Here is a 21,585-nt window from a genome sequence, read left to right as displayed (position 1 = left end):
GGTGCAAGGCAGCAAAGGAGACTCCATGGGGACAAAGTGGGACATGACCTCCCTCTCACACCACCTCTACATCCGTCCGTCCCTCCATCCCAAACTCTCTGTTCTCACACACAGGTCAGCAGTTCCATACGTGTGCCCAGTCACGCTGGCGCCCTTCCAATGGCTTAACCACGGTGGATGTGTCACCTGGCACCGGCTACAGGCACCACACTGGGCGTCAGCGCGGCATCGCTATCTCAGCGAGGCAGGAAGATGGATGGCCCTCAGGACTAGGAGCCAAAGATCTAGTTCAAATAAAGATTCATAGAGATAGCATGGCAATCAAGGGTAGAGACTGTCAGCACCTTAGACTATTCACAATGACACGTCCAACCCTTACACGCAAGCACACACCCCCATAACCAGCCATAAACACACACACACACACCCACGACAGTCAACGCCACTAATCTATGTACTGTTGATTTATCTGCACTACCAAGACACTACCCACTTTATATTTATAAATACAGTTATACTTGACACATTCAGTGTCTGTACTGTATGTATTGTGTACATATTAGGATATTACTATGCATGCTAGCTCTTCTATTACTTGTGATTTTGTACTGTTGTACTGCCATGTTGAGGGAACTAGCACACATAAAAGCATTTCACCTTTTATACCGGCTGTAAACTGTGGGGACGAATTTACATTTGGTTTGATTTTAGAGTTTTGGAATCATGTTTCGTCTTCCAATGCACATACAAGGCAATCTGACTGGCTGTGCGGGTTCATCTTTTTCCAAATGGGATTTAGTGATTGAACATACAGTACCAGCCATGTTGAGAGAGAGGTCATTGAGTTGAGGTCAAATTCATTTGAATTCAATCACTTTGTTGACAGCAAACTTCCATACATATTTGCCCGTTGTAGAAATGTTCAGAAAAATGGCTTTTTGGACCAGAATGCCAAAACATTCAAGAGATAAAGGTGCTCAAAGTTGACCTATTTTGCATAACCCACCATACCATGAGACATTGATGTCTTCGTCACTGGAAAAGATAAACAGTTGAGATTGCTATAATTTAAAAGCTTACGAACAGGGTTGTCAAACAGTTTTAAATATGTATTCAATTTTAAAGTCATTTTTAACCTTAAAATGTCAAAAAATGCCTAAACTCAAATTCTCATATTCGCAATCGCACATGCGGTAGCTTAGATCCTATCGTACATCATCTGAGGCTGTCGTGTTGTGCCGCCCTTAGGTAAAGACACAGTATGCTACAGAATACAGGCTGGGATTTTCCCTGAAGTTATTGCTGGTTGTATATGGAATTTGCAATTCAGCTACTCAATGGCACAGTATCCAGAGACACCGCTAGAGGGCTGTGGTTGTACGGAAGTGTTCAGGTGAGCTTACGCAGAGCAGGAAGAGACGGCAAGAGAAGATCCGGGTCCCAAATGGCACCCTGTTCCCTGTACAGTGCACTACTTTTAGGGTGAAAGCGATGCCCTATGTAGAGTCACACTGTAGTGCCATTTGAGGGACACACTAGAGCGAGAAAAGAAGTGGCATCCGAGAGAGAGTGGCGTCACCCTCTAATGCGAGACTCACGTTGAGGCTTCGTGACGAATATTGGAAACGTTTTGTGCCAGGCCCAGGTTACACGCGCAGTGAGAGAGTGGAGCAGGGAACTGTCCATATGTGTGTGTGTGTGTGTGTGTGTGAGGCGCTGAAACATTTCCTCCCTCCGTGCGACAAGACATGGCCAAGTTTCGGGGGGAAAAAAATCCAAATAAACGTCACGATGGTGGAATACGGTATCAAGGAAACAGGTTTTGTGCGAGTGAAATCCCAGGGTTTGGAATGATTGTTGGAGTCATTGTGGACAAGGAGGACAACAACCCAGGTAGATGGATACACAGCCTGCAAAAAAAATGCAAGCAGTATTTGTTTACAATATTTTAGTTAACTATTACATGAATTCGGACGTTTGTTCCCGAACCAGGTTAGTTGCAACTGGGGTTGGAGCGAAAACCTACAGGAACAGCTCTCCAGGACCATGGTCTGAGAGTCCTGATTTAGACCATACGCAGGACATATGAAGTTTAAACCAAATGTTGAGTATAGCCTACTAAATAGCCTAAATGTAGGCTATTTTTATAGTCTATTTATTTCTGGGACTGTTCATTCACGTTTTAATGAAACTATTTGTTAAATGTAAAGCTCTTGTTTTGTTACATCGGCTATAAAGCTTTCATTTGGTAAGAAGGCTAATTTGGAGGCTCTTTTCACAAAGCGAAGCCGCATCGCATCGTGAAAATAAGATATCGTTCTTAATTCATGGCATGGTTTCCTTTTATCCAAATGTTGAGTAGACACGCAGACAAATTCATTCATGCAGGGAAAGGGAATAGCCTAATAGCCTATTACTCTCGAGTCATAAAGACAATGAAATAAATTGCTGTTATTTGGAGTGTCACGTATTGGCTCTCGGAACAATTCTATGCGGGTGGATCGGGTTGCGGGAAAAAGAAATCTGTCCTGATGTCTACTATCGTGTGGGGCTAGGAATTGATGTGGCTGGCTTTAAAAAATAAAATAATCAAAAACAGCCCTGCAGGACTCTACCAGGAAGTACCTGCGGGCAACGAGGAGACTGTGTTTATCACCTGCTGGGAGTGTTTGGTAACACCTGGCCCCCGACCGTGGAGCACAGACACACACAGTAGAAAGCAGGGTAAAAGAGATGGACTTTCCAGCAGAGGGAGGGGGGAGGAGTAAAACAGCTAGAGCAGACCAAAAACATCTTGAAAATAAAAATAAAAGGGATTGTCCAGCAATGTGAGTCCTCAACTCCTAATGGCTTTCTACACTATGATGACATTGGATCTGGCGTCGAGTATGTTCTGTATCTCCTCCTCCCCCATAAGGCTGATGTTAGTGCTGGTGATATACCCAGGGGCGTTGTTGGCGCAGTATGGTGGCCTGTGTGGCATGTCCAGTCGTGTTGTGTCACCCTGTCACAACACATCCCCGATGCCACCCTGGCCACCAATTATCCCCCCTGACATGTCCCACTGTAGGCCTGTAGTGGAGGGGGAAACATCACAAACAGGATGAGAGAGAGTGGTCTGGTTTATTTTTACTCGGGCAGCAACAGGGCAGCCATAGGCCTGTAGGCTAGATTCTTGTTTTATAATAGTGTAATTGGGCACTTATGGACCCTTTTAGTTATTTGATGAATTTTAATATTTGTTATTTTAAATCAATGTCATCGTTGTGAGTGGACACAAGATATCAAGGTGAATTGCTGTGGTTGGTGTTCTCTAGAGAAGACCCCGAAATGAATCACCGCCAAACCTATTTGAGAGGATTTGACAGAAAACAGTGGTGTGTTCATTGTTCACTACCTCACTCAGTGTCGCTTTCAGCTCCCAGCAACCACCCCCAAGGGCGCTGGGTGTTTTTGCCAAATCAATTCTGTCTCACGAGTTTGTTCCTCTGCAGCAGGTGTCTCTATGTAGATGTTTGTGTCAAGGCAGAGTGCAGTTGAGCTGAGCATTCATTCTGAACACTGTGTCAGCCTCAGCACTTAGCACTAGGGTCTCCACCGCACTTAACCTCACACAACTGGGACTGGAAAAAGGGAGAGTGAAATGATGTTACAACACATACTCATGATTTCACACAGGCATACCAGCAGGCAGCACTTATGGGGGTCCTTCAAAAAGTGTACTCAGATGACCTATTTTTTTATTTTTTTTATTTCACCTTTATTTAACCAGGTAGGCTAGTTGAGAACAAGTTCTCATTTGCAACTGCGACCTGGCCAAGATAAAGCATAGCAGTGTGAGCAGACAACAAAGAGTTACACATGGAGTAAACAATTAACAAGTCAATAACACAGTAGAAACCAAAGGGGGAGTCTATATACAATGTGTGCAAAAGGCATGAGGAGGTAGGCAAATAATTACAATTTTGCAGATTAACACTGGAGTGATGAATGATCAGATGGTCATGTACAGGTAGAGATATTGGTGTGCAAAAGAGCAGAAAAGTAAATAAATAAAAACAGTATGGGGATGAGGTAGGTGAAAAAGGGTGGGCTATTTACCAATAGACTATGTACAGCTGCTGCGATCGGTTAGCTGCTCAGATAGCTGATGTTTGAAGTTGGTGAGGGAGATAAAAGTCTCCAACTTCAGCGATTTTTGCAATTCGTTCCAGTCACAGGCAGCAGAGTACTGGAACGAAAGGCGGCCAAATGAGGTGTTGGCTTTAGGGATGATCAGTGAGATACACCTGCTGGAGCGCGTGCTACGGATGGGTGTTGCCATCGTGACCAGTGAGCTGAGATAAGGCGGAGCTTTACCTAGCATGGACTTGTAGATGACCTGGAGCCAGTGGGTCTGGCGACGAATATGTAGCGAGGGCCAGCCGACTAGAGCATACAAGTCGCAGTGGTGGGTGGTATAAGGTGCTTTAGTGACGAAACGGATGGCACTGTGATAGACTGCATCCAGTTTGCTGAGTAGAGTGTTGGAAGCCATTTTGTAGATGACATCGCCGAAGTCGAGGATCGGTAGGATAGTCAGTTTTACTAGGGTAAGCTTGGCGGCGTGAGTGAAGGAGGCTTTGTTGCGGAATAGAAAGCCGACTCTTGATTTGATTTTCGATTGGAGATGTTTGATATGAGTCTGGAAGGAGATTTTGCAGTCTAGCCAGACACCTAGGTACTTATAGACGTCCACATATTCTAGGTCGGAACCATCCAGGGTGGTGATGCTAGTCGGGCATGCGGGTGCAGGCAGCGACCGGTTGAAAAGCATGCATTTGGTTTTACTAGCGTTTAAGAGCAGTTGGAGGCCACGGAAGGAGTGTTGTATGGCATTGAAGCTTGTTTGGAGGTTAGATAGCACAGTTAGATAGCAGAGGTGTGTAAAGTTAGTGAATCGTTTCGAGGAGAAAAACCAAGGAGATTAGGTTAGACACCGAGGGATGTTTTGAGCTGACTGTTTCAATCACTTCGGGCCTTAAAAGGAAATCTCAGTTAGAGGAGTGGACAGGTTCGTTTCCACTGGCCCACAGGGAATGATTCTGTCTAAAATAGAGGGTCCCCCGACACAAACCCCCACATGCACACACACACACATTCCTTAAACCACCAATCACCGTGAACAACCTTGAACCGGAGAAGGAAGAGCGAGATAGAGGGGACAGAAAGGTAGCTAGGCGGAAATGCGAAAGAGAGCGAGAGATAGAGAGGGGGGGGGTTGTGGGCGGTTTTTCCGTGTTTGCTCAGTTTAGCGGCGAGCAAATATTAGCCTGTGTGCTGGGCAGCCGTTCCCCTCTGCTAAGCTTCAAACCTTGTGCCAAGACCAACAAAGTTGAGCGAGAAAGAGCCAACTCTCTGACGGAACGATAGATAGGGCAACAGATTAATGGATGGAGGACAGGTGGCAAATTTAAGAAAGGGAGAATAATAATACTAATAATCATTAGTTGGGTGCTTATTTGTCCTATTTCTCAAGTGTGTATTAATATGCAGGTGTGAATTGGAACTGTGTTTTTTGCATAACCCTGAGACACCCTTGGAGAGTGGGGTCACGGCCAGGTTCGGGGAATTAGGGTTACGTGTCTTACCCAAGGCACATCGACCGATTTTCCCACCTTGTCAGTTTAGGGATTCAAACTACGAACCTTTCGATTAAGTAGCCAGAAGCTCTAATCGCTAGGCCGCCCAAGAGAAGAGCGAGGGGGATGGAGACAGGGGAAATGGGATAAAGAAGAGGTGCAGATGAAGAAAGAAAGGAAGGGGGTGAGAGGCTTTTGCACGGTTCTTAGATGAGCAGAAACGGAGAGAGAAAATCCACTCCATATTATCCGATTATGGTCACAAACAAAAGGCGTCTAAAGTGTTTCTCTCTCGGCTGGACAGAGGGTACACATTTCAGTGGCGGTTATGCGTGAAGTTCACTAGCCTACTTTTTGGTACTTGAGGTTTACTGCTTTCCGTACGGCGAGAACGGTTACTGTGCAGTATTTCTCTGCTTCGACAGTGGTCTTGGTTACACTTCATTAGACGTTTTGCTGTTCCCTGGTGCTTATTTAGAAAATAACTAGCAATCGCAACTGCATAATAGTTACATCATCGCTGTTCATTGATAGTCTGTTGCCTCGTATTCTACTTCTGGAATGGACAGCGTGTACATGATGTATTTGTACGATGAAGAAATGTGTGGGGACAAGAAGGAAGGGACAAAGCACCCTTGTGGTCCATTGCAGTTGTTCTGCAGTGGGGCGGGGAACAGAGAGAGGACAGGGAAAGAGTAGAGGAGGGATTGGCAGACCGAAAACACTTTGTTCTTGATTTAGTCCCATTTGTTTCATTTGTGCCCGTCTGCACGCTTCTCTTCCTCAAGCGGGTTTTTTTGGGGGGGGGGGGGATTGGGTGCAATTACGCATGCACGTGTGCACACACACAACGAGATTGTCTTTCCCTCACATCCTCTCTGTTGCTCAAACCCACACACGCACACACACACACACAAACAAACAGTAGAAACGGTTGAAAACACATGGAAAATTAATTTCTTTGTGTAAAGAAGAGTTGATCAATTTGGCACTCCTCCTTCTCTCAGTCTCTTTGTCTTCCTCACGCTTTCATCTCAAATTGCACCCATTAAACCTTTTGTTAATTATTCCCCAGGTGTATTTTGTTCAATTCCCACTATTTGCTCGCGCCAGAAAATCTGAAAACCACCACTCAGTCCTGTAGCAGGTCCATAGGGAAGGAGGGAGAGGGGGACTGGAGAGAAACAACGATGGCTGCAGTGAAAAAGACATGGAATAGAGAGAAAGAAAAGGCCCATAGCTTCCTAAATGGCCACTAGCTACACTACATCATTTGAGTCATTTAGCAGGACGGTCTTATCCATTGTCTCTATTATTTCTTCTTCATCTCCAGGAGCCATTCAGTCCAGTGGAAGCTGGTGGGAGGAGCTATAGGACAGGCACATTGGAATGGCTGGAATGGAATGAAAGGAAAGGAGTCAAACCTGTGGTTTCCGTATGTTTGATGCCGCTCCACTCATTCCAGCCATCACAATGAGCCCGTCCTCCTATAGCTCCCCCCACCAGCCTCCTCTGACTCAGTCACACAGTGGACAGACTAGAAACCGTTAGAATCGTTAGAGAAAGTTAGACACTTAAAGACAGTGATACTCCGAGAGGCTAATAGAATCAGCTGAGGGTTCTTCATCTCGGCTCCGTCTCTGCTCTTTGATTGGGTTGGAGATGTGGTGCCCCTGTGTGGTGAGATTTCAGCAACTCCAGGCTAAGGAGTTGAAAGGGGAGGCTGAGGGCCATGTAGACTGATAGCTGAGTTTATCATTTACACCGTCACAATGTCAAAAGTCCCCTCGACATCCGTCACGCTGATCACCCTCAGGGGTGCGTGCTCAGCCCCCTCCTGTACTCCCTTTTCACTCATGACTGCACGGCCAGGCACGACTCCAACACCATCATTCAATTTGCCGATGACACAACAGTGGTAGGCCTGATCACCGACAACAATGAGACAGCCTATAGGGAGGAGGTCAGAGACATGGCCATGTGGGGCCAGGACAACAACCTCTCCCTCAACGTGATCAAGAGAAAGGAGATGATTGTGGAGTACAGGAAAAAGAGGACCGAGCACGCCCCCATCTCATCGACAGGGCTGCAGTGGAGCAGGTTGAGATGGCTGAGTGAGTGCGAGAGGATTGCGGGCGTCAAGTGGTGATCTGTCATTCTATTTGTTGTAAGGATTCTAAATTGTCACACACACACACTCGTACACATGTAAAGTACTAATCTCGAGTGGATATAATCTGTCGCAACAGGATGGAATGTGTAGGATAACGAGCTGCAGTAGTTCTGGTGTTTGGGTTTTCATCACCGATTTACGTGGTCCTACCAAGCGTGGGGCGAAGGCGGTGCTTAAACTACGTCTGCTTCTCACGTGTGCACCCAGAACTTAATCACGCAGCTGACCAAATTACGCAGGATTTTAGTTCTGGTTGTGATTAATACAGTACACGCACACACATCGAACGCAGACACACACCGACTGTACACACACATACTAACTTTACATACACACGTAGCCACACACATGCCGTACACGTGCACGTCCACACACACACACACGTACCCAAATACTCAAGACACACACTCAGAGAAACGAACACACCCAAACCCTGACATTTTGATCCGTGTCGGGAGCTCCAAGCCTGTCTCACATGATCACACACACGCTCTGAGACAGAACACAACCAGCATGTCAGCCATTCGACACATCCCACTTCTGCTGTGTGTGTTCAGGTGGAGCCAAGCCGCAGGGCAAACTCTAAATAGTCAACAAACCCCGAGCGCCACGCACACACACAATCACCCACAAGCATGTATGCACACTCAGGCACGACAAACACACACATCGACACACCCTCTGAGTGTGTCCATCAGCCCTCTCCCACATATCTTTATAAACACAACCACCCGCCATGGTGGTCCCCACCCGCATCACCTCCACTCAATGACGCAGGCGTTCTTTCATGTTTATTTATTGGCTTCAGTATTTCTGTGTGTGTTCATCATATGACCGTGTGTGTGTGTGTGTGTGTTCATCATATGACCGTGTGTGTGTGTGTTCATCATATGACCGTGTGTGTGTGTGTGCTTTCATATTAGGTGTGTCTGAGAGGGTTCTGACCTACAGGGCCAGTGGGTCATGAGCTGAAGGACATCATCAATCACCAGTCTCACTGGCTCAGATCACCAGTACCCAGCAGTAATGATCCAACTGTGTGTATGCACGTGTGCTCTGTGCTGGGGGTCAAGGATGCGTTTCGATTAGAACAATTAGCATAAATGTTGTATTGGAATGATTAGCATAAATGTTGCTATACCACCTCAGATCAGTGCCAGGGGAAGTATAGCACATCTGGGCATGCCTAGTGTGACTCATGGAAGTCAGGTTGTCCCACATACACACTCTCTCACTATCTTTCAACCCCCCCCCCCCCACCCCACCCCCCCACACACACACACACAAGTATCATTTCTCTCCCTCCCAGCCTCTCTGACAGATTGATTTGTAACGAAATGGGATCCTTTATCATAGCCTGAGTTTCATGTCGTTGTCTCACAGAGCAGGGGCTGGTTAGATGCTGAAGCACTGACTGTAAGAGATATGGGGAAGGGAGAGAATGAGAGAGAGATAAAGCGCTATTAAGATGAGGAGATGGGGGCAACTTTCTCAAGGTGACTGCCGCAGATTACTGCAAACACATACAAATGAGGCGGACTGTGCCGAGCAGAGAGTGAAGAAGAGAGAGAGGTGGGGTGGGAGGGAGGGATAGAGAGTTGGATGGGGGGAGACAGGGGGGAAGGATAGGCACACTCACATTCCAGACAGGAACCCCTTTTGTCACACCCCCCTCGTTTCCCCAACCGCCACCGCCCAAATCCAAATCACGCGGGGGGCTGACAGTCCTTTCTGGAGGACCTGTACCACACACCCTGTGGTCTACCGGGTGGAAAACATCAGTCAGAGACAGTCCTTGATGTGGTTTAGCCGAGCTGTGAATGTAAAAAGGGGTTTTAGCTGCTGGTATACGGCCTCATCTTACATAACAACCTATTCCTTGTGGTTACGTAACACTGCTGTAGTTTCTGACTGAGAGAGAGAGAGACGGAGATGAACCATCCTAAAACAGCAGCCCCTGACTAAATCAATCCCTCATATGTTCGGATTAGCCTCATGCATTCATTATCATTATTATTCTGCCACAGTATACAATGACATGTAAATATGGCATTGTATACTATATCAATCCAGCCCTGGGGTGAAACGATATGTGAATGGAACATTTTAAGAATGGAAGGTTCTGATCAATGAAACCCCTTCATTCATATTTACTGGCCAATATATCCACATAACTAATTCCAGGCTGTATCTCTTGGTTTTCCATTGATTCTACTGAAAAACATCAATTCCGCTGAATTATTCCTTAATAATGAATAAACAAAATGACTGGCATTCTCTACCAATCTGCCATTAACCTCCTTGGCAGTTTTCTGGCAGTCGTGATTGGCTCCTTCATTCATCCTTCCACGTCTTCCACGTCTCTTCTGGCATCACACTTAGACTGGGGAGAATAAAGAGATGGAGTAGCGGAGGGGGGAGATGAAGATAGGGGGGATGAGAGAGGAGACCGTTGTTCTATCCATGAGCCACTTAGAAAATAACGCAGGAAACAAATCCCTGAAACGCAGCAACCCTTTCTCTCTTTGTCAGTTTTTAAACCCCCCCCCCCCCCTCTCCTTCTTAATTGACTATACCGATATGTTTAGTGGGGGGAGAAAAGCCATCTTGACATCTTCAAAAGACTCTTTGATCACAGTGCACCTCAAGGCCCTTGAAGATCGTCAAGGTTCCCGATTTTCTTTTCTTTTTTATCATGCAGTGTTGCTATTTCACTCTCTCCGTGCTCCTTGCTCCATATCCTTCACATCCCCTCTCTACCGTGTGCGCACTTTCTCTCTCTTCTTGTCTTTCTCTCACCCTTTCGTTTTAGTCTGATCGACGGTAAGCCTTCTTGGAGGCTGACTGATAACCCTAGCACGCGCTAACACGCACGCACGCACACACACACACACACACACACACACACACACACACACACACACACACACACACACACACACGGGCCTCGGTCTGGTACTCCTCATTCACATTCCCATCCGTATGCCCAGCTTACCTCAACCACACACGCTGCAAGGTCATGTCCAAATATCCCCTCTGAAATGCTCTCTGTAGCCTAGTTTTTTAAAACTTCTACTCTTCCCATTTCTGACACCAATGTACTATTGCTTGAAAGGTTTTTACTAGTCAGATCAGGTGGTCAGGAACGACACCCTTCTTATAACAGGAACACCTTCATCTAAAACCCTACTGGACACAAAGTGAAAGCATAAAGCCAAAAAGTTGAAGAGTTACGCAACCACACTTGGAATAAGAGACTTGTGGATCCTCCGGAATCTGCCGGAAGCTTTTAACTCTAATTTGTAGCCCACCCCAGAGAGCTGTGTAGTAACTCCACCCTGGCTGTGTGACCAGGGGGGGGAGGCTCCTTAGGCCTTCTCTATACCATCCCAGGGCTTTGATTGTTTAATTGAAGTCATTAGCAGGATGTGATGGTACACCCCCCCCCCCCTAGGTTTAAATCAGTGGTTAATTGAAAAGCATCCATAAAGCCAACAGGACTCCGGTCCCTCCAAGACCACAACGGCCCCCCCTGCCGATCCACATGATTGACCCAGCTAACTAACAACTGGGACTGGCACAATAAAAGCCAAGCAATAGTGCCCATTAGACTCCCGGTTAAAACAAATTAGGAGACGTCTTAACTGTTTTTTAAGCTTTTCATGTTTTAAAAGACATTTGATTTTTAATGTTGGTTACTACAGTGCCGTACCTAAGCCATCCTCCCTTTCCCCCCCTCTCCCTTAATTTCACGGCTACTGTATGTGCATGACTGCTCCCAGTCATAGGGGATTATGGGCCTTTTTTTCTTCCTGAGATATTTTGCTCAAGGGAATGGCCATTAAAATGATATTACGGCAACACAGAAATCGTCTTAATTTTTTTTTATTTAAACACAGATTCCCGTCGGCTGCTTTGTGTAAGGGGGTCGACACATTCCCCAGTGCAGGCGAGAGAGAAGAAGCCCTAATGTTGCGGAACATAAATGCTAATCTCTCTGTAAATATCTCTTTCCCCCGTGCGCTTCCCCCTCCGCTAATACCCTAATACTAGGGATTCATTTCCCAAAGAAAATGATTGTCTAGTGGAAAATGTCATTAGTTCTCGAGGAAAAAAAGGTAACGCAATTAGTGTTCGCACTTTATTGTGGGTGGGCAGTGGTGAGGCAGGAGAAGTGCTTACCTACTGTTTACTGCACTGCGTTAGCATTTGGCTAACCTCCGCAATTTAGGATTCCCCCCCCCCTCTGGGAGTAAAAAAAAAGATGGTGTGATCATTAAAGGGACGTCATTTCTGTTTGTTCTTACTTGTTCTTATTAATCAATAGTGGGTTTAGATACGAGAAGCCAGGGAGCCTTATACGGAGTCTCTGGTCATTCAATAACGTTCATTGATTGATAAAGTGCCAAGGAGCCGTGTGTCCCCTGAGGACTTATGCTTGACGTCCCTAAGGGGCTTAGGTCATCGCTCCAAAGTTCCTTTGGAAATGTCAACCAACTCAATGGGTATTTTAATTCCACTGTGTTTAAAGCCTCGGCGATCGTAGGTGCGGCGGCTAGCACCGTCAAACACAGGCGCCTATTCAAATTGAACCAGGTTTATTATCCTGACAGACAGTTTGACTGATACATTTGGCTAAGCCTCTGTTGATCCTTTAAAGGTATTAATCACGCTCTGAACACATCCAGTGACACCACCATTTGAGCACACTCAATCGTCCCTGTCACCCGAGCGCTCTCCTCATTAAATAGCATGGCTGTTTTATCCCGGCGAGGTGCGTGTTCGATAATTGTGACCGTGATTACACAACTCATCAATTTTACATCCCAACCTCTCGCTCCTATTTACTCAATTAACTTGATACTTTAGTCCCTGTAACATTTTAGCAGCTTTTTAAAAAATATTCCTAAAACATTTAATGGCGCATGAATTATTAAAACATTGCTGTAAGCTAAAGCCATAGCTGAACCTCACAGTATTGTGGCATGCGGAGAAGGTTTTTCAGCTAAATAAATGCACATAACTAATTAGATGAAGCGATCAATGGAGATGATGGCGGAGAAGGGGTCTAGAGCAGAGCAATAGCGGCGTGCACTGCGATCCCCGCAGCAAACGAGTTTGACCTCTCGTGTCAAACCAGGAAGTGCTGTTGGAAGAAGGCATGGACAAGCGGCCAATGGGAAGGGCACCGGCTGCCATTAGATAGTCACAGCAGTGAACACGCACAACAGAAGCGACACTAAGAAAACAAGTGTTCCAAAGGGGTTCTTTGGCTGTCCCCCATAGAAGAACCCTTTTTGGTTCCAGGTAGAAGTCTTTTGAGTTCCATGTAAGAACCCATCTACATCGAACCCAAAATGGTTCTCCTTTTGGGATCTAGATAGCAACTTGTTGGAGTGAAGAGTGGAGGAGTCTCTGTCTGTAGTGTATCGTGTTTCTACCTTTCCCTCCCTCCCTCTCCCCCCCCCCCCCCTCCCTCATTCCCTCCCTCCCTCCATCCCCTCATGGCAGCCAGAGTAACTCTGGAAATGACTTTGACCTTTCCTGGGGACTGAGGACAGGAGAGGACGAGGGGCGCAGGAGGAGGGTAAAAGCGGGAGCGAGGGACGGGAGGAGCGGAGAGAGAGATGTGGGTGGGGGTAGAATGTAATAAACTCAAAGCAGTAGGAGGCTGTCAACACTAATAGATGCGAGACGGGAGGGGGTTAAGAGGGTGATGAATGCTAAAGGTGGCGGAGTCCTCAACAAGTAGTCCATTCTTCATTCATTCTTCACGCATGACTGAACACCGTTACGCCCCAACCCGTGATCAGAACACACACTGGAGCATTGGCCACTGCACTGTACTTGTCATACTGTAGTGTGTATGTTGAACACTGTTTTAAACTTGATGGAAATATAATGGCATATTTGAATAGCCCTTTCATTTATGTTTAGTGGACGTGGTTAACTCCATCCTAGATCTAAAGGTGATGTGGTTGACAGCACCCAGAGCTAATGCCAACTGTAGGCTTTAGCTTAGCGGGCTAACATGGTTTAAAGTAGCATCCGATGACCTTTGACCTGGGTTCGAAGTCTGCCTGGTCCTATCCAGAACCCGGACACACCTTTCACCGATCCACACTTGAGCAGAGATGAAAGACGTCGTCTCCCGCTCAGCTCCCTTTTCTCTCTCTTTCCTGCTAGGAACGAGGAAGGATCGGCGTCATCTTCAACGTGGGAACGGACGACATCGCCATCGAGGAGAGTGCAGTGGCGGTGAGCGACGGCAAATACCACGTGGTGCGCTTCACGCGCAGCGGCGGCAACGCTACCCTGCAGGTGGACAGCCAGCCCGTCATCGAACGCTTCCCCACAGGTAGGACCACCGGGATGGAGGGAGGGACAGTGGAGGGACACAACAGGGCTACAGTACAAGTCGATCTAAAGGAACACAGTGGAAAGAGAGAGAAAGTGAGAGACTCAAAAAAAACATGGTTGTTTTTATACAAGGTTAATTAAGTGGCATATGGGATTCGAACCCACAACCCAAGAGTTATTATCTGTCAAATTGAAGCCTTTTTTTCAAATTTAAGCCTTTCCCCGCAGAGGAAAATGCAATATCTATGTACCTCTGTGTAAACGCTTCATACATATTTAGTGTACACTTGCATACTTTCCAGGCAATTAAGGCCGAGAGAGAGAGCAGTGATTGTCCTTAGGCAAACAACCTCACGTCTACGTGGGCTGAAATCCCACCAGCAGGCCAGAATATAGCTGTCTCACTGGCTGTAGCTGGCTGTATTTGGGGGAATAGTAATGTGGACGTGTAGGCCTGCCGGGGCAGGGTTGGATAGAGGTACATTGAGAGCTTTATGCCTCAATGCTAGAGCTGTGTGTAGGTGGCTGGAGGGAAACCTCTGGCTCTCGAACACACACATACAAAAAGACGCACACACACACACACACATAAACACACACACACACCTATAAGCAGATGCGTATGACACCCAACAATGTCATATCATCATGATCATACAAAATCAAACATTTAACAATCCCTTTAATATGCTGGTTATATTATGAGGGTATTTGTTGCCAATTCAAAAAGTCTCACTTGGTGTCTCTCTCCGCTGTTTTCTACTGTATTCATCTCAACTCCACCTCCACAATGGTTATTCCAAGGAAGACATGTTCTGCTTCTGATCCCTGATCATACTGTGCTTGATCTGTTCACGCCAGTAGAACCACTACCCTGGAAGGCAAGGAATGGGTTAATTGTCTTTGTAATAATGATTGTTTTCTTAGACACCGATGAGTGTTTCACAGTGTTCCAGGTGACTCATTCTATGGCTCCAATTACTGGTATTTTGGGGGGAGTGTGTCTAAGGTAAACTCTTGAGAAAATAGACCCACTCCACTGTTTCAAAGCCAAAACGCTTGCCCCTGTGGAGTGATATCCAGGAGTGATGCGGCCCCTCTCTATACTCAGGCATCCCCTGTCACCGTGGGGATCGAACCCACACACCTTGGTTCTATTGTCTCCTGCAGAGAAAAGCTAGATCCATCAGTCAGCACCGGGACAGAAGTCCATGCATCACAGCCTGGGAGAATAGAGCACCGCCTGACAGTCTCTTCTCCGTGGCCATTGTGATGGAAATAGTCCTTTCTCGCCGTGGCATGTGTTCCAAACGGGGTTAGCGATAACGCTAAAGGTGGCGCACAACAGTAGCCGAGCAGCCTGTTGACAACGGCGCCCCCCGTTCATTCTATTTCCAGCCTTCGTTGTAATTGAATTCGGAGGCCTCGTTTTCCCTTTCATCTTTTCTTCTTCCGTCGTTGTCGTTGTTTGTCAGTCGAGCGTCTCTCTTCTCAGCCCGCCTGCTGATCGAGGTTTTCTGGTTTGTTCTTTTTTTTTTTGCCGGTTCATTGCGGTTGGCGCTATTGTTGCGGTGTGTGTTTGGGGTGGAGGGGGGGGGGGGGAGTATGCGCCGGCGGATTTGCTGTTACTCAATTATGCGCGTTAGCTATGTACACACGGTTTATTCCGAGTGGCACTTCGAAGGTCCCCTGTCGGTCTCAGAGATGCTGCGCATTAGGAGAGCAAAGCTCCGATAGGACAGGGGAATGGAGGGGGAGGAAGGGGGACTTCCTAATTGAGCCGAGGGGTGCGTGAAATGAAAGAAGGAAGAGGAGTTTTAAGGGGGGGAGGCGCGTCGGAACAGAAGCCTGTGACCCAGATAGAAACATAAACCACTGGGATTCTCTCAATAGCATCCCTCCCAAACATAGAACACATTTTACTAATGAATGTATTTTAAATGACACTAATGTCAGTCAAAAATTGGAACGCTAAACATCCGTGGACATAGCTCATTCAAGACACTCTTACCATTAAGATCAAAAGCCTTTATTAAAATGAATTATCCATAAGGGAGAATGTCATATCCACCAGTGAACCAGGAACGAGCCCTATGAAAACGGTCAACTCAGAGTGAATAATCATATCGAACTATGTCCAGAAAGAGAATAAAGCTTTCAGAAATGCTGTCAGGATTCTCCTTTCATTTAGATGTGGCTCCTTTGTTTCCATCTACACTAGGAGAAGTGCCCTCTCATGGTCAACTCAGGAACCATTTTGGCACAGTACAGGGAGGCTCTCTGAGCAGCCATTACGGTCTCTAACACTGTCCAGTCAGGCAGCTGGCAGGCTGGAGGAGACAAGGGAGACTCCTCCTCATCTAATATGCTGTGGGCAGGTGATTTGGAGGGCAATGGGTAGTGGGGACAGACCAAGGAAAGATGAGCTCTCCCGTAGGAGGGAGGGAGGGGGAGACAAAGGGAGAGGGCAAGAGGAAGGTGAGGTACCAGTTGTGGCAGTGTACACACACACACACACACACAGTCTTACAAAACCAGAATCCTTGCTTTGTGTGTAAAAGATTAACAGCTGTACAACTGGGAACAGGTTGAAAATAATTTGAGAACTGCCCTCAGTTCAACTGCAGCACATCAACCAGATTCAAACACCTTTGCTAGATAAACTGTGTGTGAGCGTGCGCACGTGGAAGTAGTCTCAGATTAGCGTGGATTGTAGGGAAGTCCTAACACCCTTTCCTCATATACTCCCATTGATATGTCCACACCCAAGCTAATATACAATACAACGTCAAAGCAGTTGCATTTGACTCGACTGGTTACATTTCTCTCCCACTCCATCCCAGCCTTCTCCTCCTTCTCCTCCTCCTCCTCCTCTTCCTCCTCATCCATCTCCCTCTCCTCGTCCTTTCTTCTTCCGTATCGGAAAGCTAGGGAACGTCGCAGCCTGACATTTACGACGATGACTATAATTGTATTTTAAGTCACGACACAGAACATTGCTCTGGTGTGGTGTAAATGGCTCTATAGTTAGAGGGATATGGTTTGTCTGTCTACAACACCAGCCGATGGATCAGCATCAACAGTAGCACTATGCTCCTTTAACTTTCTATTTACATTGCCGTCTTACTATACATTCCCTGTAGCTGGGCTGCCTCCTGGTGATTAGCATTTGTGTCGCCTAGTAACTTCATCATTATGACAAGTCGAGTGTGCACGCTGCGCCAACACACTTTCCTGATCCAGGGCGTTTGCAGCACACCACCAATAGAGCTGTCTTATTCCTTTGGCTCCTGGCTGTGCCTGTGAAGAAATGGCTGGAGATGGGGAGGAAGAGGGAAGAGATGGGGAGGAAGACGGAAGAGATGGGGAGGAAGAGGGAAGAGATGGGGAGGAAGAGGGAAGAGATGGGGAGGAAGAGGGAAGAGATGGGGAGGAAGAGGGAAGAAATGGGGAGGAAGACGGAAGAGATGGGGAGGAAGACGGAAGAGATGGGGAGGAAGAGGGAAGAGATGGGGAGGAAGAGGGAAGAGATGGGGAGGAAGAGGGAAGAGATGGGGAGGAAGGGGGAAGAGATGGGGAGGAAGAGGGAAGAGATGGAGAGGAAGAGGGAAGAGATGGGGAGGAAGAGGGAAGTGGGGAAAGAGTTATATAGGGGTAAGGGAGGGGGGGTAGAATGAGAGAGAGGAGATAAAAGGAGGAGAGCGAGTGAGTGGGGGAAAAGAGAGGTGGAGTGGAAAGGCAGGGGTCCATAGCGATGGTCCCCGCCCCTCAGAATGAGAAAGAGAGGATGAAGGAGAGCGAGATAGAGATAGCTGCTCGGCATGGGTTGTGTAAGCCAGCTGCTATCAGCTCTCTGATGGATAGGGTTTGCGTCGACAGCACTGTATAACAAGCGGTGCACAAATTGGATAGCATCACAGCTACCGAGATTACACATACTGTATTTGTACGTGCACACTGTCTGTAACGTGCGCACGCACACACATTTAGTTCAAGATGGCGCACATTTACTTAGATTACACACACATACAGTGGGTCCATAATTATTGGCACCCTTGATAAAGATTTTTTTTAAATACTGTTATAAAAAACATCATACAAATACGGAGCTATATTGTATGCTTGATTTTTTGTTGTTGCAATTATATTTTTTTATACTAAGACATTTGTTAAAGGTAAAGACCTTTTGTTTAACAAGTAATATATATTTCTTTCACAGAAAGAGAGGGTTCAAAATGACTGGCACCCCTGTTTTCACCTCACCTTGCGAGGATAACGACACGGAAACGTCAAAAGAAATCTTTTATGAGATTGGAGAACACATTGGGAGGGATCTTAGACCATTCCTCCATACAGAACCTTCCAGATCCTTGATATCCTTCATCTGCGCTTATGGACTGACCTCTTCAATTCAAACCCATTTTCAAAGGGGTTCAAGTCTGGAGACTGAGATGGCCATTGCAAAATGCGCAGGTTCCAATCTATGTGCCAATGCCGTTTAGCAAACTCCTGGCGTTTACATTTGTTGGATAGCATGAAAAAGAAAAACGAGCGCTTCTTGGCCACGCACACCAGTGTTGAACAATGCATATGCAGAAAATACCTCATCCCTGCTGTAAAATATGGCGGCGGAACTTCGATGTTGCGGTGTTACTATGCTTCCACGGGTCCTGGGGCCCTTGTTAAGGTCAACGGCATCATGCCCTTTACCTGGTACCTTTTAAGCCGAAAGAACTAGGTTGCCTCTGCCAGGAGGCTGAATCTTGGCCCCAAGTGGTGGATCTTCAAGGAAGACAATAACCCCAAGCACACATCAACATCCACAAATACATGGTTAATTGACCACAATATATGGTTAATTGACCACAATATATGGTTAATTGACCACAATATATGGTTAATTGACCACAATATATGGTTAATTGAATACAATATAGCTCCGTATTTATATAATGTATTTTATGTTGGTTTTTTTTGCTCGTCTTTATCACGGGAGCCAAAAAAGAAAGGGACTCTCGAGAAAAAGAGAGGAAGTGAATGACAGAGGACAGAGGCAAACAGAGAAAGAATGAACAAGGAGAGGCAGAGAGTTCCTCGTATTCCTTCCCTGTGCTCTTGCTGCCAGGCGTTTAACAGAAGTTTCTGTGAGTACTGAGTGCTGACCTATACTGAACCTGCATAGCTGGAGACAGCGAGAGAACAAGAGAGCCAGGGTGGCTGAGCAGCTGTCTCCCAGCTAGGAGTCTCTTTGTCCCAGCCACTCAGAGGTCAGCACAGGGGGAGCCTGCGAAGCAGCTCAACCCTTTTTAAAGTCTACCTGCCTTTGTCTGCCTTCTCTTACCTCTGAGCCACTGTAAATGCTAGGGGATGAGAGACGGAGGGGGGACGAGAGAGAGAGAGAGCTAACGAGAGGAAGAGTGGGAGTGAGAGCTAACGAGAGGGAGAGCGGGAGAGAGACAGAGAGCTGCGAGGCTGTGAGGAGGCCATGGTCTCTGAGAAGCTCAGCACTTCCCTTCCCATCCAGCCGTGCCCATTTAAGTTCCAGGAGGCATGGACGTGGCAGGCTGGCAGGGTCTAGACAGCCTGGCTCCAGCTCAGGGAACACCAGGACAGGAGTTCACAGAGCCACAGGATTAGCCCTCCTACTTGGAGTAGAACAAGTACTTGAGTCGGACAGCAGCGGTGCGATCTAATTTCCAGGAGCAGAGCTAGAGGCTTGGCCCTACTTAGAGTGCAGTAGAACTTCAATACCTGAACCATCGCAGTTGAAGTCTCAATGTGACTTTGATGTTACACTGTGCTAAAGGGATAAGGATGGGGATGGTCAAATAATGCATTATGGGTATGATTTGTTATTAAATAGGGCTGTGGTGTACTTGGAGGAGGGCCATTTCCGATAGGACAGAAAGGATGTCATCATTTCAGTTGAACATGGTCCAAGGTTGTGGGGTGATTTCTGGTAGAATACAGAGTGAGTTATTTAGCACTCATAAGCACAGCATTTCTTTGATGTTAGATTTGAGTGACAATAAGTCTGACTTAACAGCGACACCTCCAATCTACTACGGTTCAGGCATTGAAGTTATCCTGCAGTCATTTAACTGAATTCCAGTCAAATCCAATGTATGTAGGAATTAAAGAAGTCAGTGATGTAACACTGCAGAGTGACACGCGTTCCTTGGTTGGGGTTGGGGGCTTATAGGGACTCGTGGTCCACCGGCACGGCACGCTCTGATTGGATCTTTCACAGTTAGACAGCGGTCCAATTCCAGGCCTGTGTGGCTGGGGGAGGAGAGGGGGACGGGAGAGGGACAGGAGCCCTCATCAGGGAGACGGAGGGAAAAGATTGCTCTAACTAATTAAAGAACTGACAACTTTGATTTCCACACGAGCCCCAGTCCCTCACTCTGACATCAACACGCAGACCCAGAGTGGCAGATAGGAGAGGAGTGATAAAACCATAACTAGAATTTTATTTCTATGGATTAAACAGAACCGTTAGACTGACAACTACTGCAGAGATCACACTGTCATTATATGGTGAAGAGGAATCCGTTCTCAATTCATATGGGAAGAGATGTGTGAGGATGTTCGGAGAAAAGAGATTGATATGGAGTGTATGTATTCCAATGGGAGGGATGCTTCAGCTTGGGTATACAGTGTACTCAGAGAGGGATAACACATTTGAATGCAGTGTGGAGAGAAAAGGTCAGATACACAGACAGTGACATAGAGCGAGAGAGGGTGGAAGAGAGGGGGAGGGAACGAGAAAGAGAGAGAGAATAGAGAAGGGAGAGAAGAGAGCGATAAGAGAAAGGGAGAGAGAGAGAAAGATAAAAGAAGCAGAAAGAGAGAAAAAAAGGGAGAAAGATGGGCAAAACATCCAGACAGCTCCATTCTACTCTGCTGGATATATTTCAAATGTGTGTCCTGTACAAGGGCATCTGGCTGCAGAGCAAGAGATGATATACAGTTGACTTCCCCTGATAGATATCCCTCCACACACACTAACACACACACACACCAACTTGCATCTCTCTCTCTCTCTCGCTCTCTCTCACACACACACACACACACACACTGACTCACGACATGAATCTCACACACAAAATCAAACTAAAGCGACAGAGTCAGTGAGAGGAGAAGTGGTTCTGAGTCATAGACCGGAGAGACTGGCCTTCACAGCGATGCCCGTCACAGCCCAGGACACATACACCTATCCCTGGCATGCCAGCTTCTGTCTATCCTCCTCCTCTCCCATTGTCTCCCACAATGCCAGTCAATCACACTGCCCTTGCCCTGCCCCTGGCATCACAGCTGTGATGTTCAGGCTCCCCGGGCACCGGGGACACTGCCCAGCTTTGCCATGAATCTAACCCAGGCTCCAGGCACCCGCTCTGGGCTACGGGAGAGATCGAGCTTGCTTGCGGC

At 46.9% G+C, this 21,585-nt stretch overlaps 1 protein-coding gene across 6 annotated transcripts in view; it reads left to right on the top strand.

Annotated features, from left to right (window-relative positions):
• Positions 1-21,585, top strand: part of nrxn2b (neurexin 2b) — a 1,016,923-nt gene that overhangs the window by 868,750 nt on the left and 126,588 nt on the right. For all 6 annotated transcript variants that reach the window (XM_031792165.1, XM_031792164.1, XM_031792163.1 and 3 more), the window contains one exon: positions 13,981-14,152. In XM_031792165.1, the coding sequence (XP_031648025.1) occupies positions 13,981-14,152 (172 nt within the window). The remainder of the gene's footprint in view (positions 1-13,980; positions 14,153-21,585) is intronic.

The sequence above is a fragment of the Oncorhynchus kisutch genome, linkage group LG16 (assembly GCF_002021735.2).
Source record: "Oncorhynchus kisutch isolate 150728-3 linkage group LG16, Okis_V2, whole genome shotgun sequence".
NCBI lineage: Eukaryota > Metazoa > Chordata > Actinopteri > Salmoniformes > Salmonidae > Oncorhynchus > Oncorhynchus kisutch.
The sequence above is the reverse complement of the archived record's forward strand: the minus strand, read 5'-3'. Positions and strand labels throughout refer to the sequence as shown.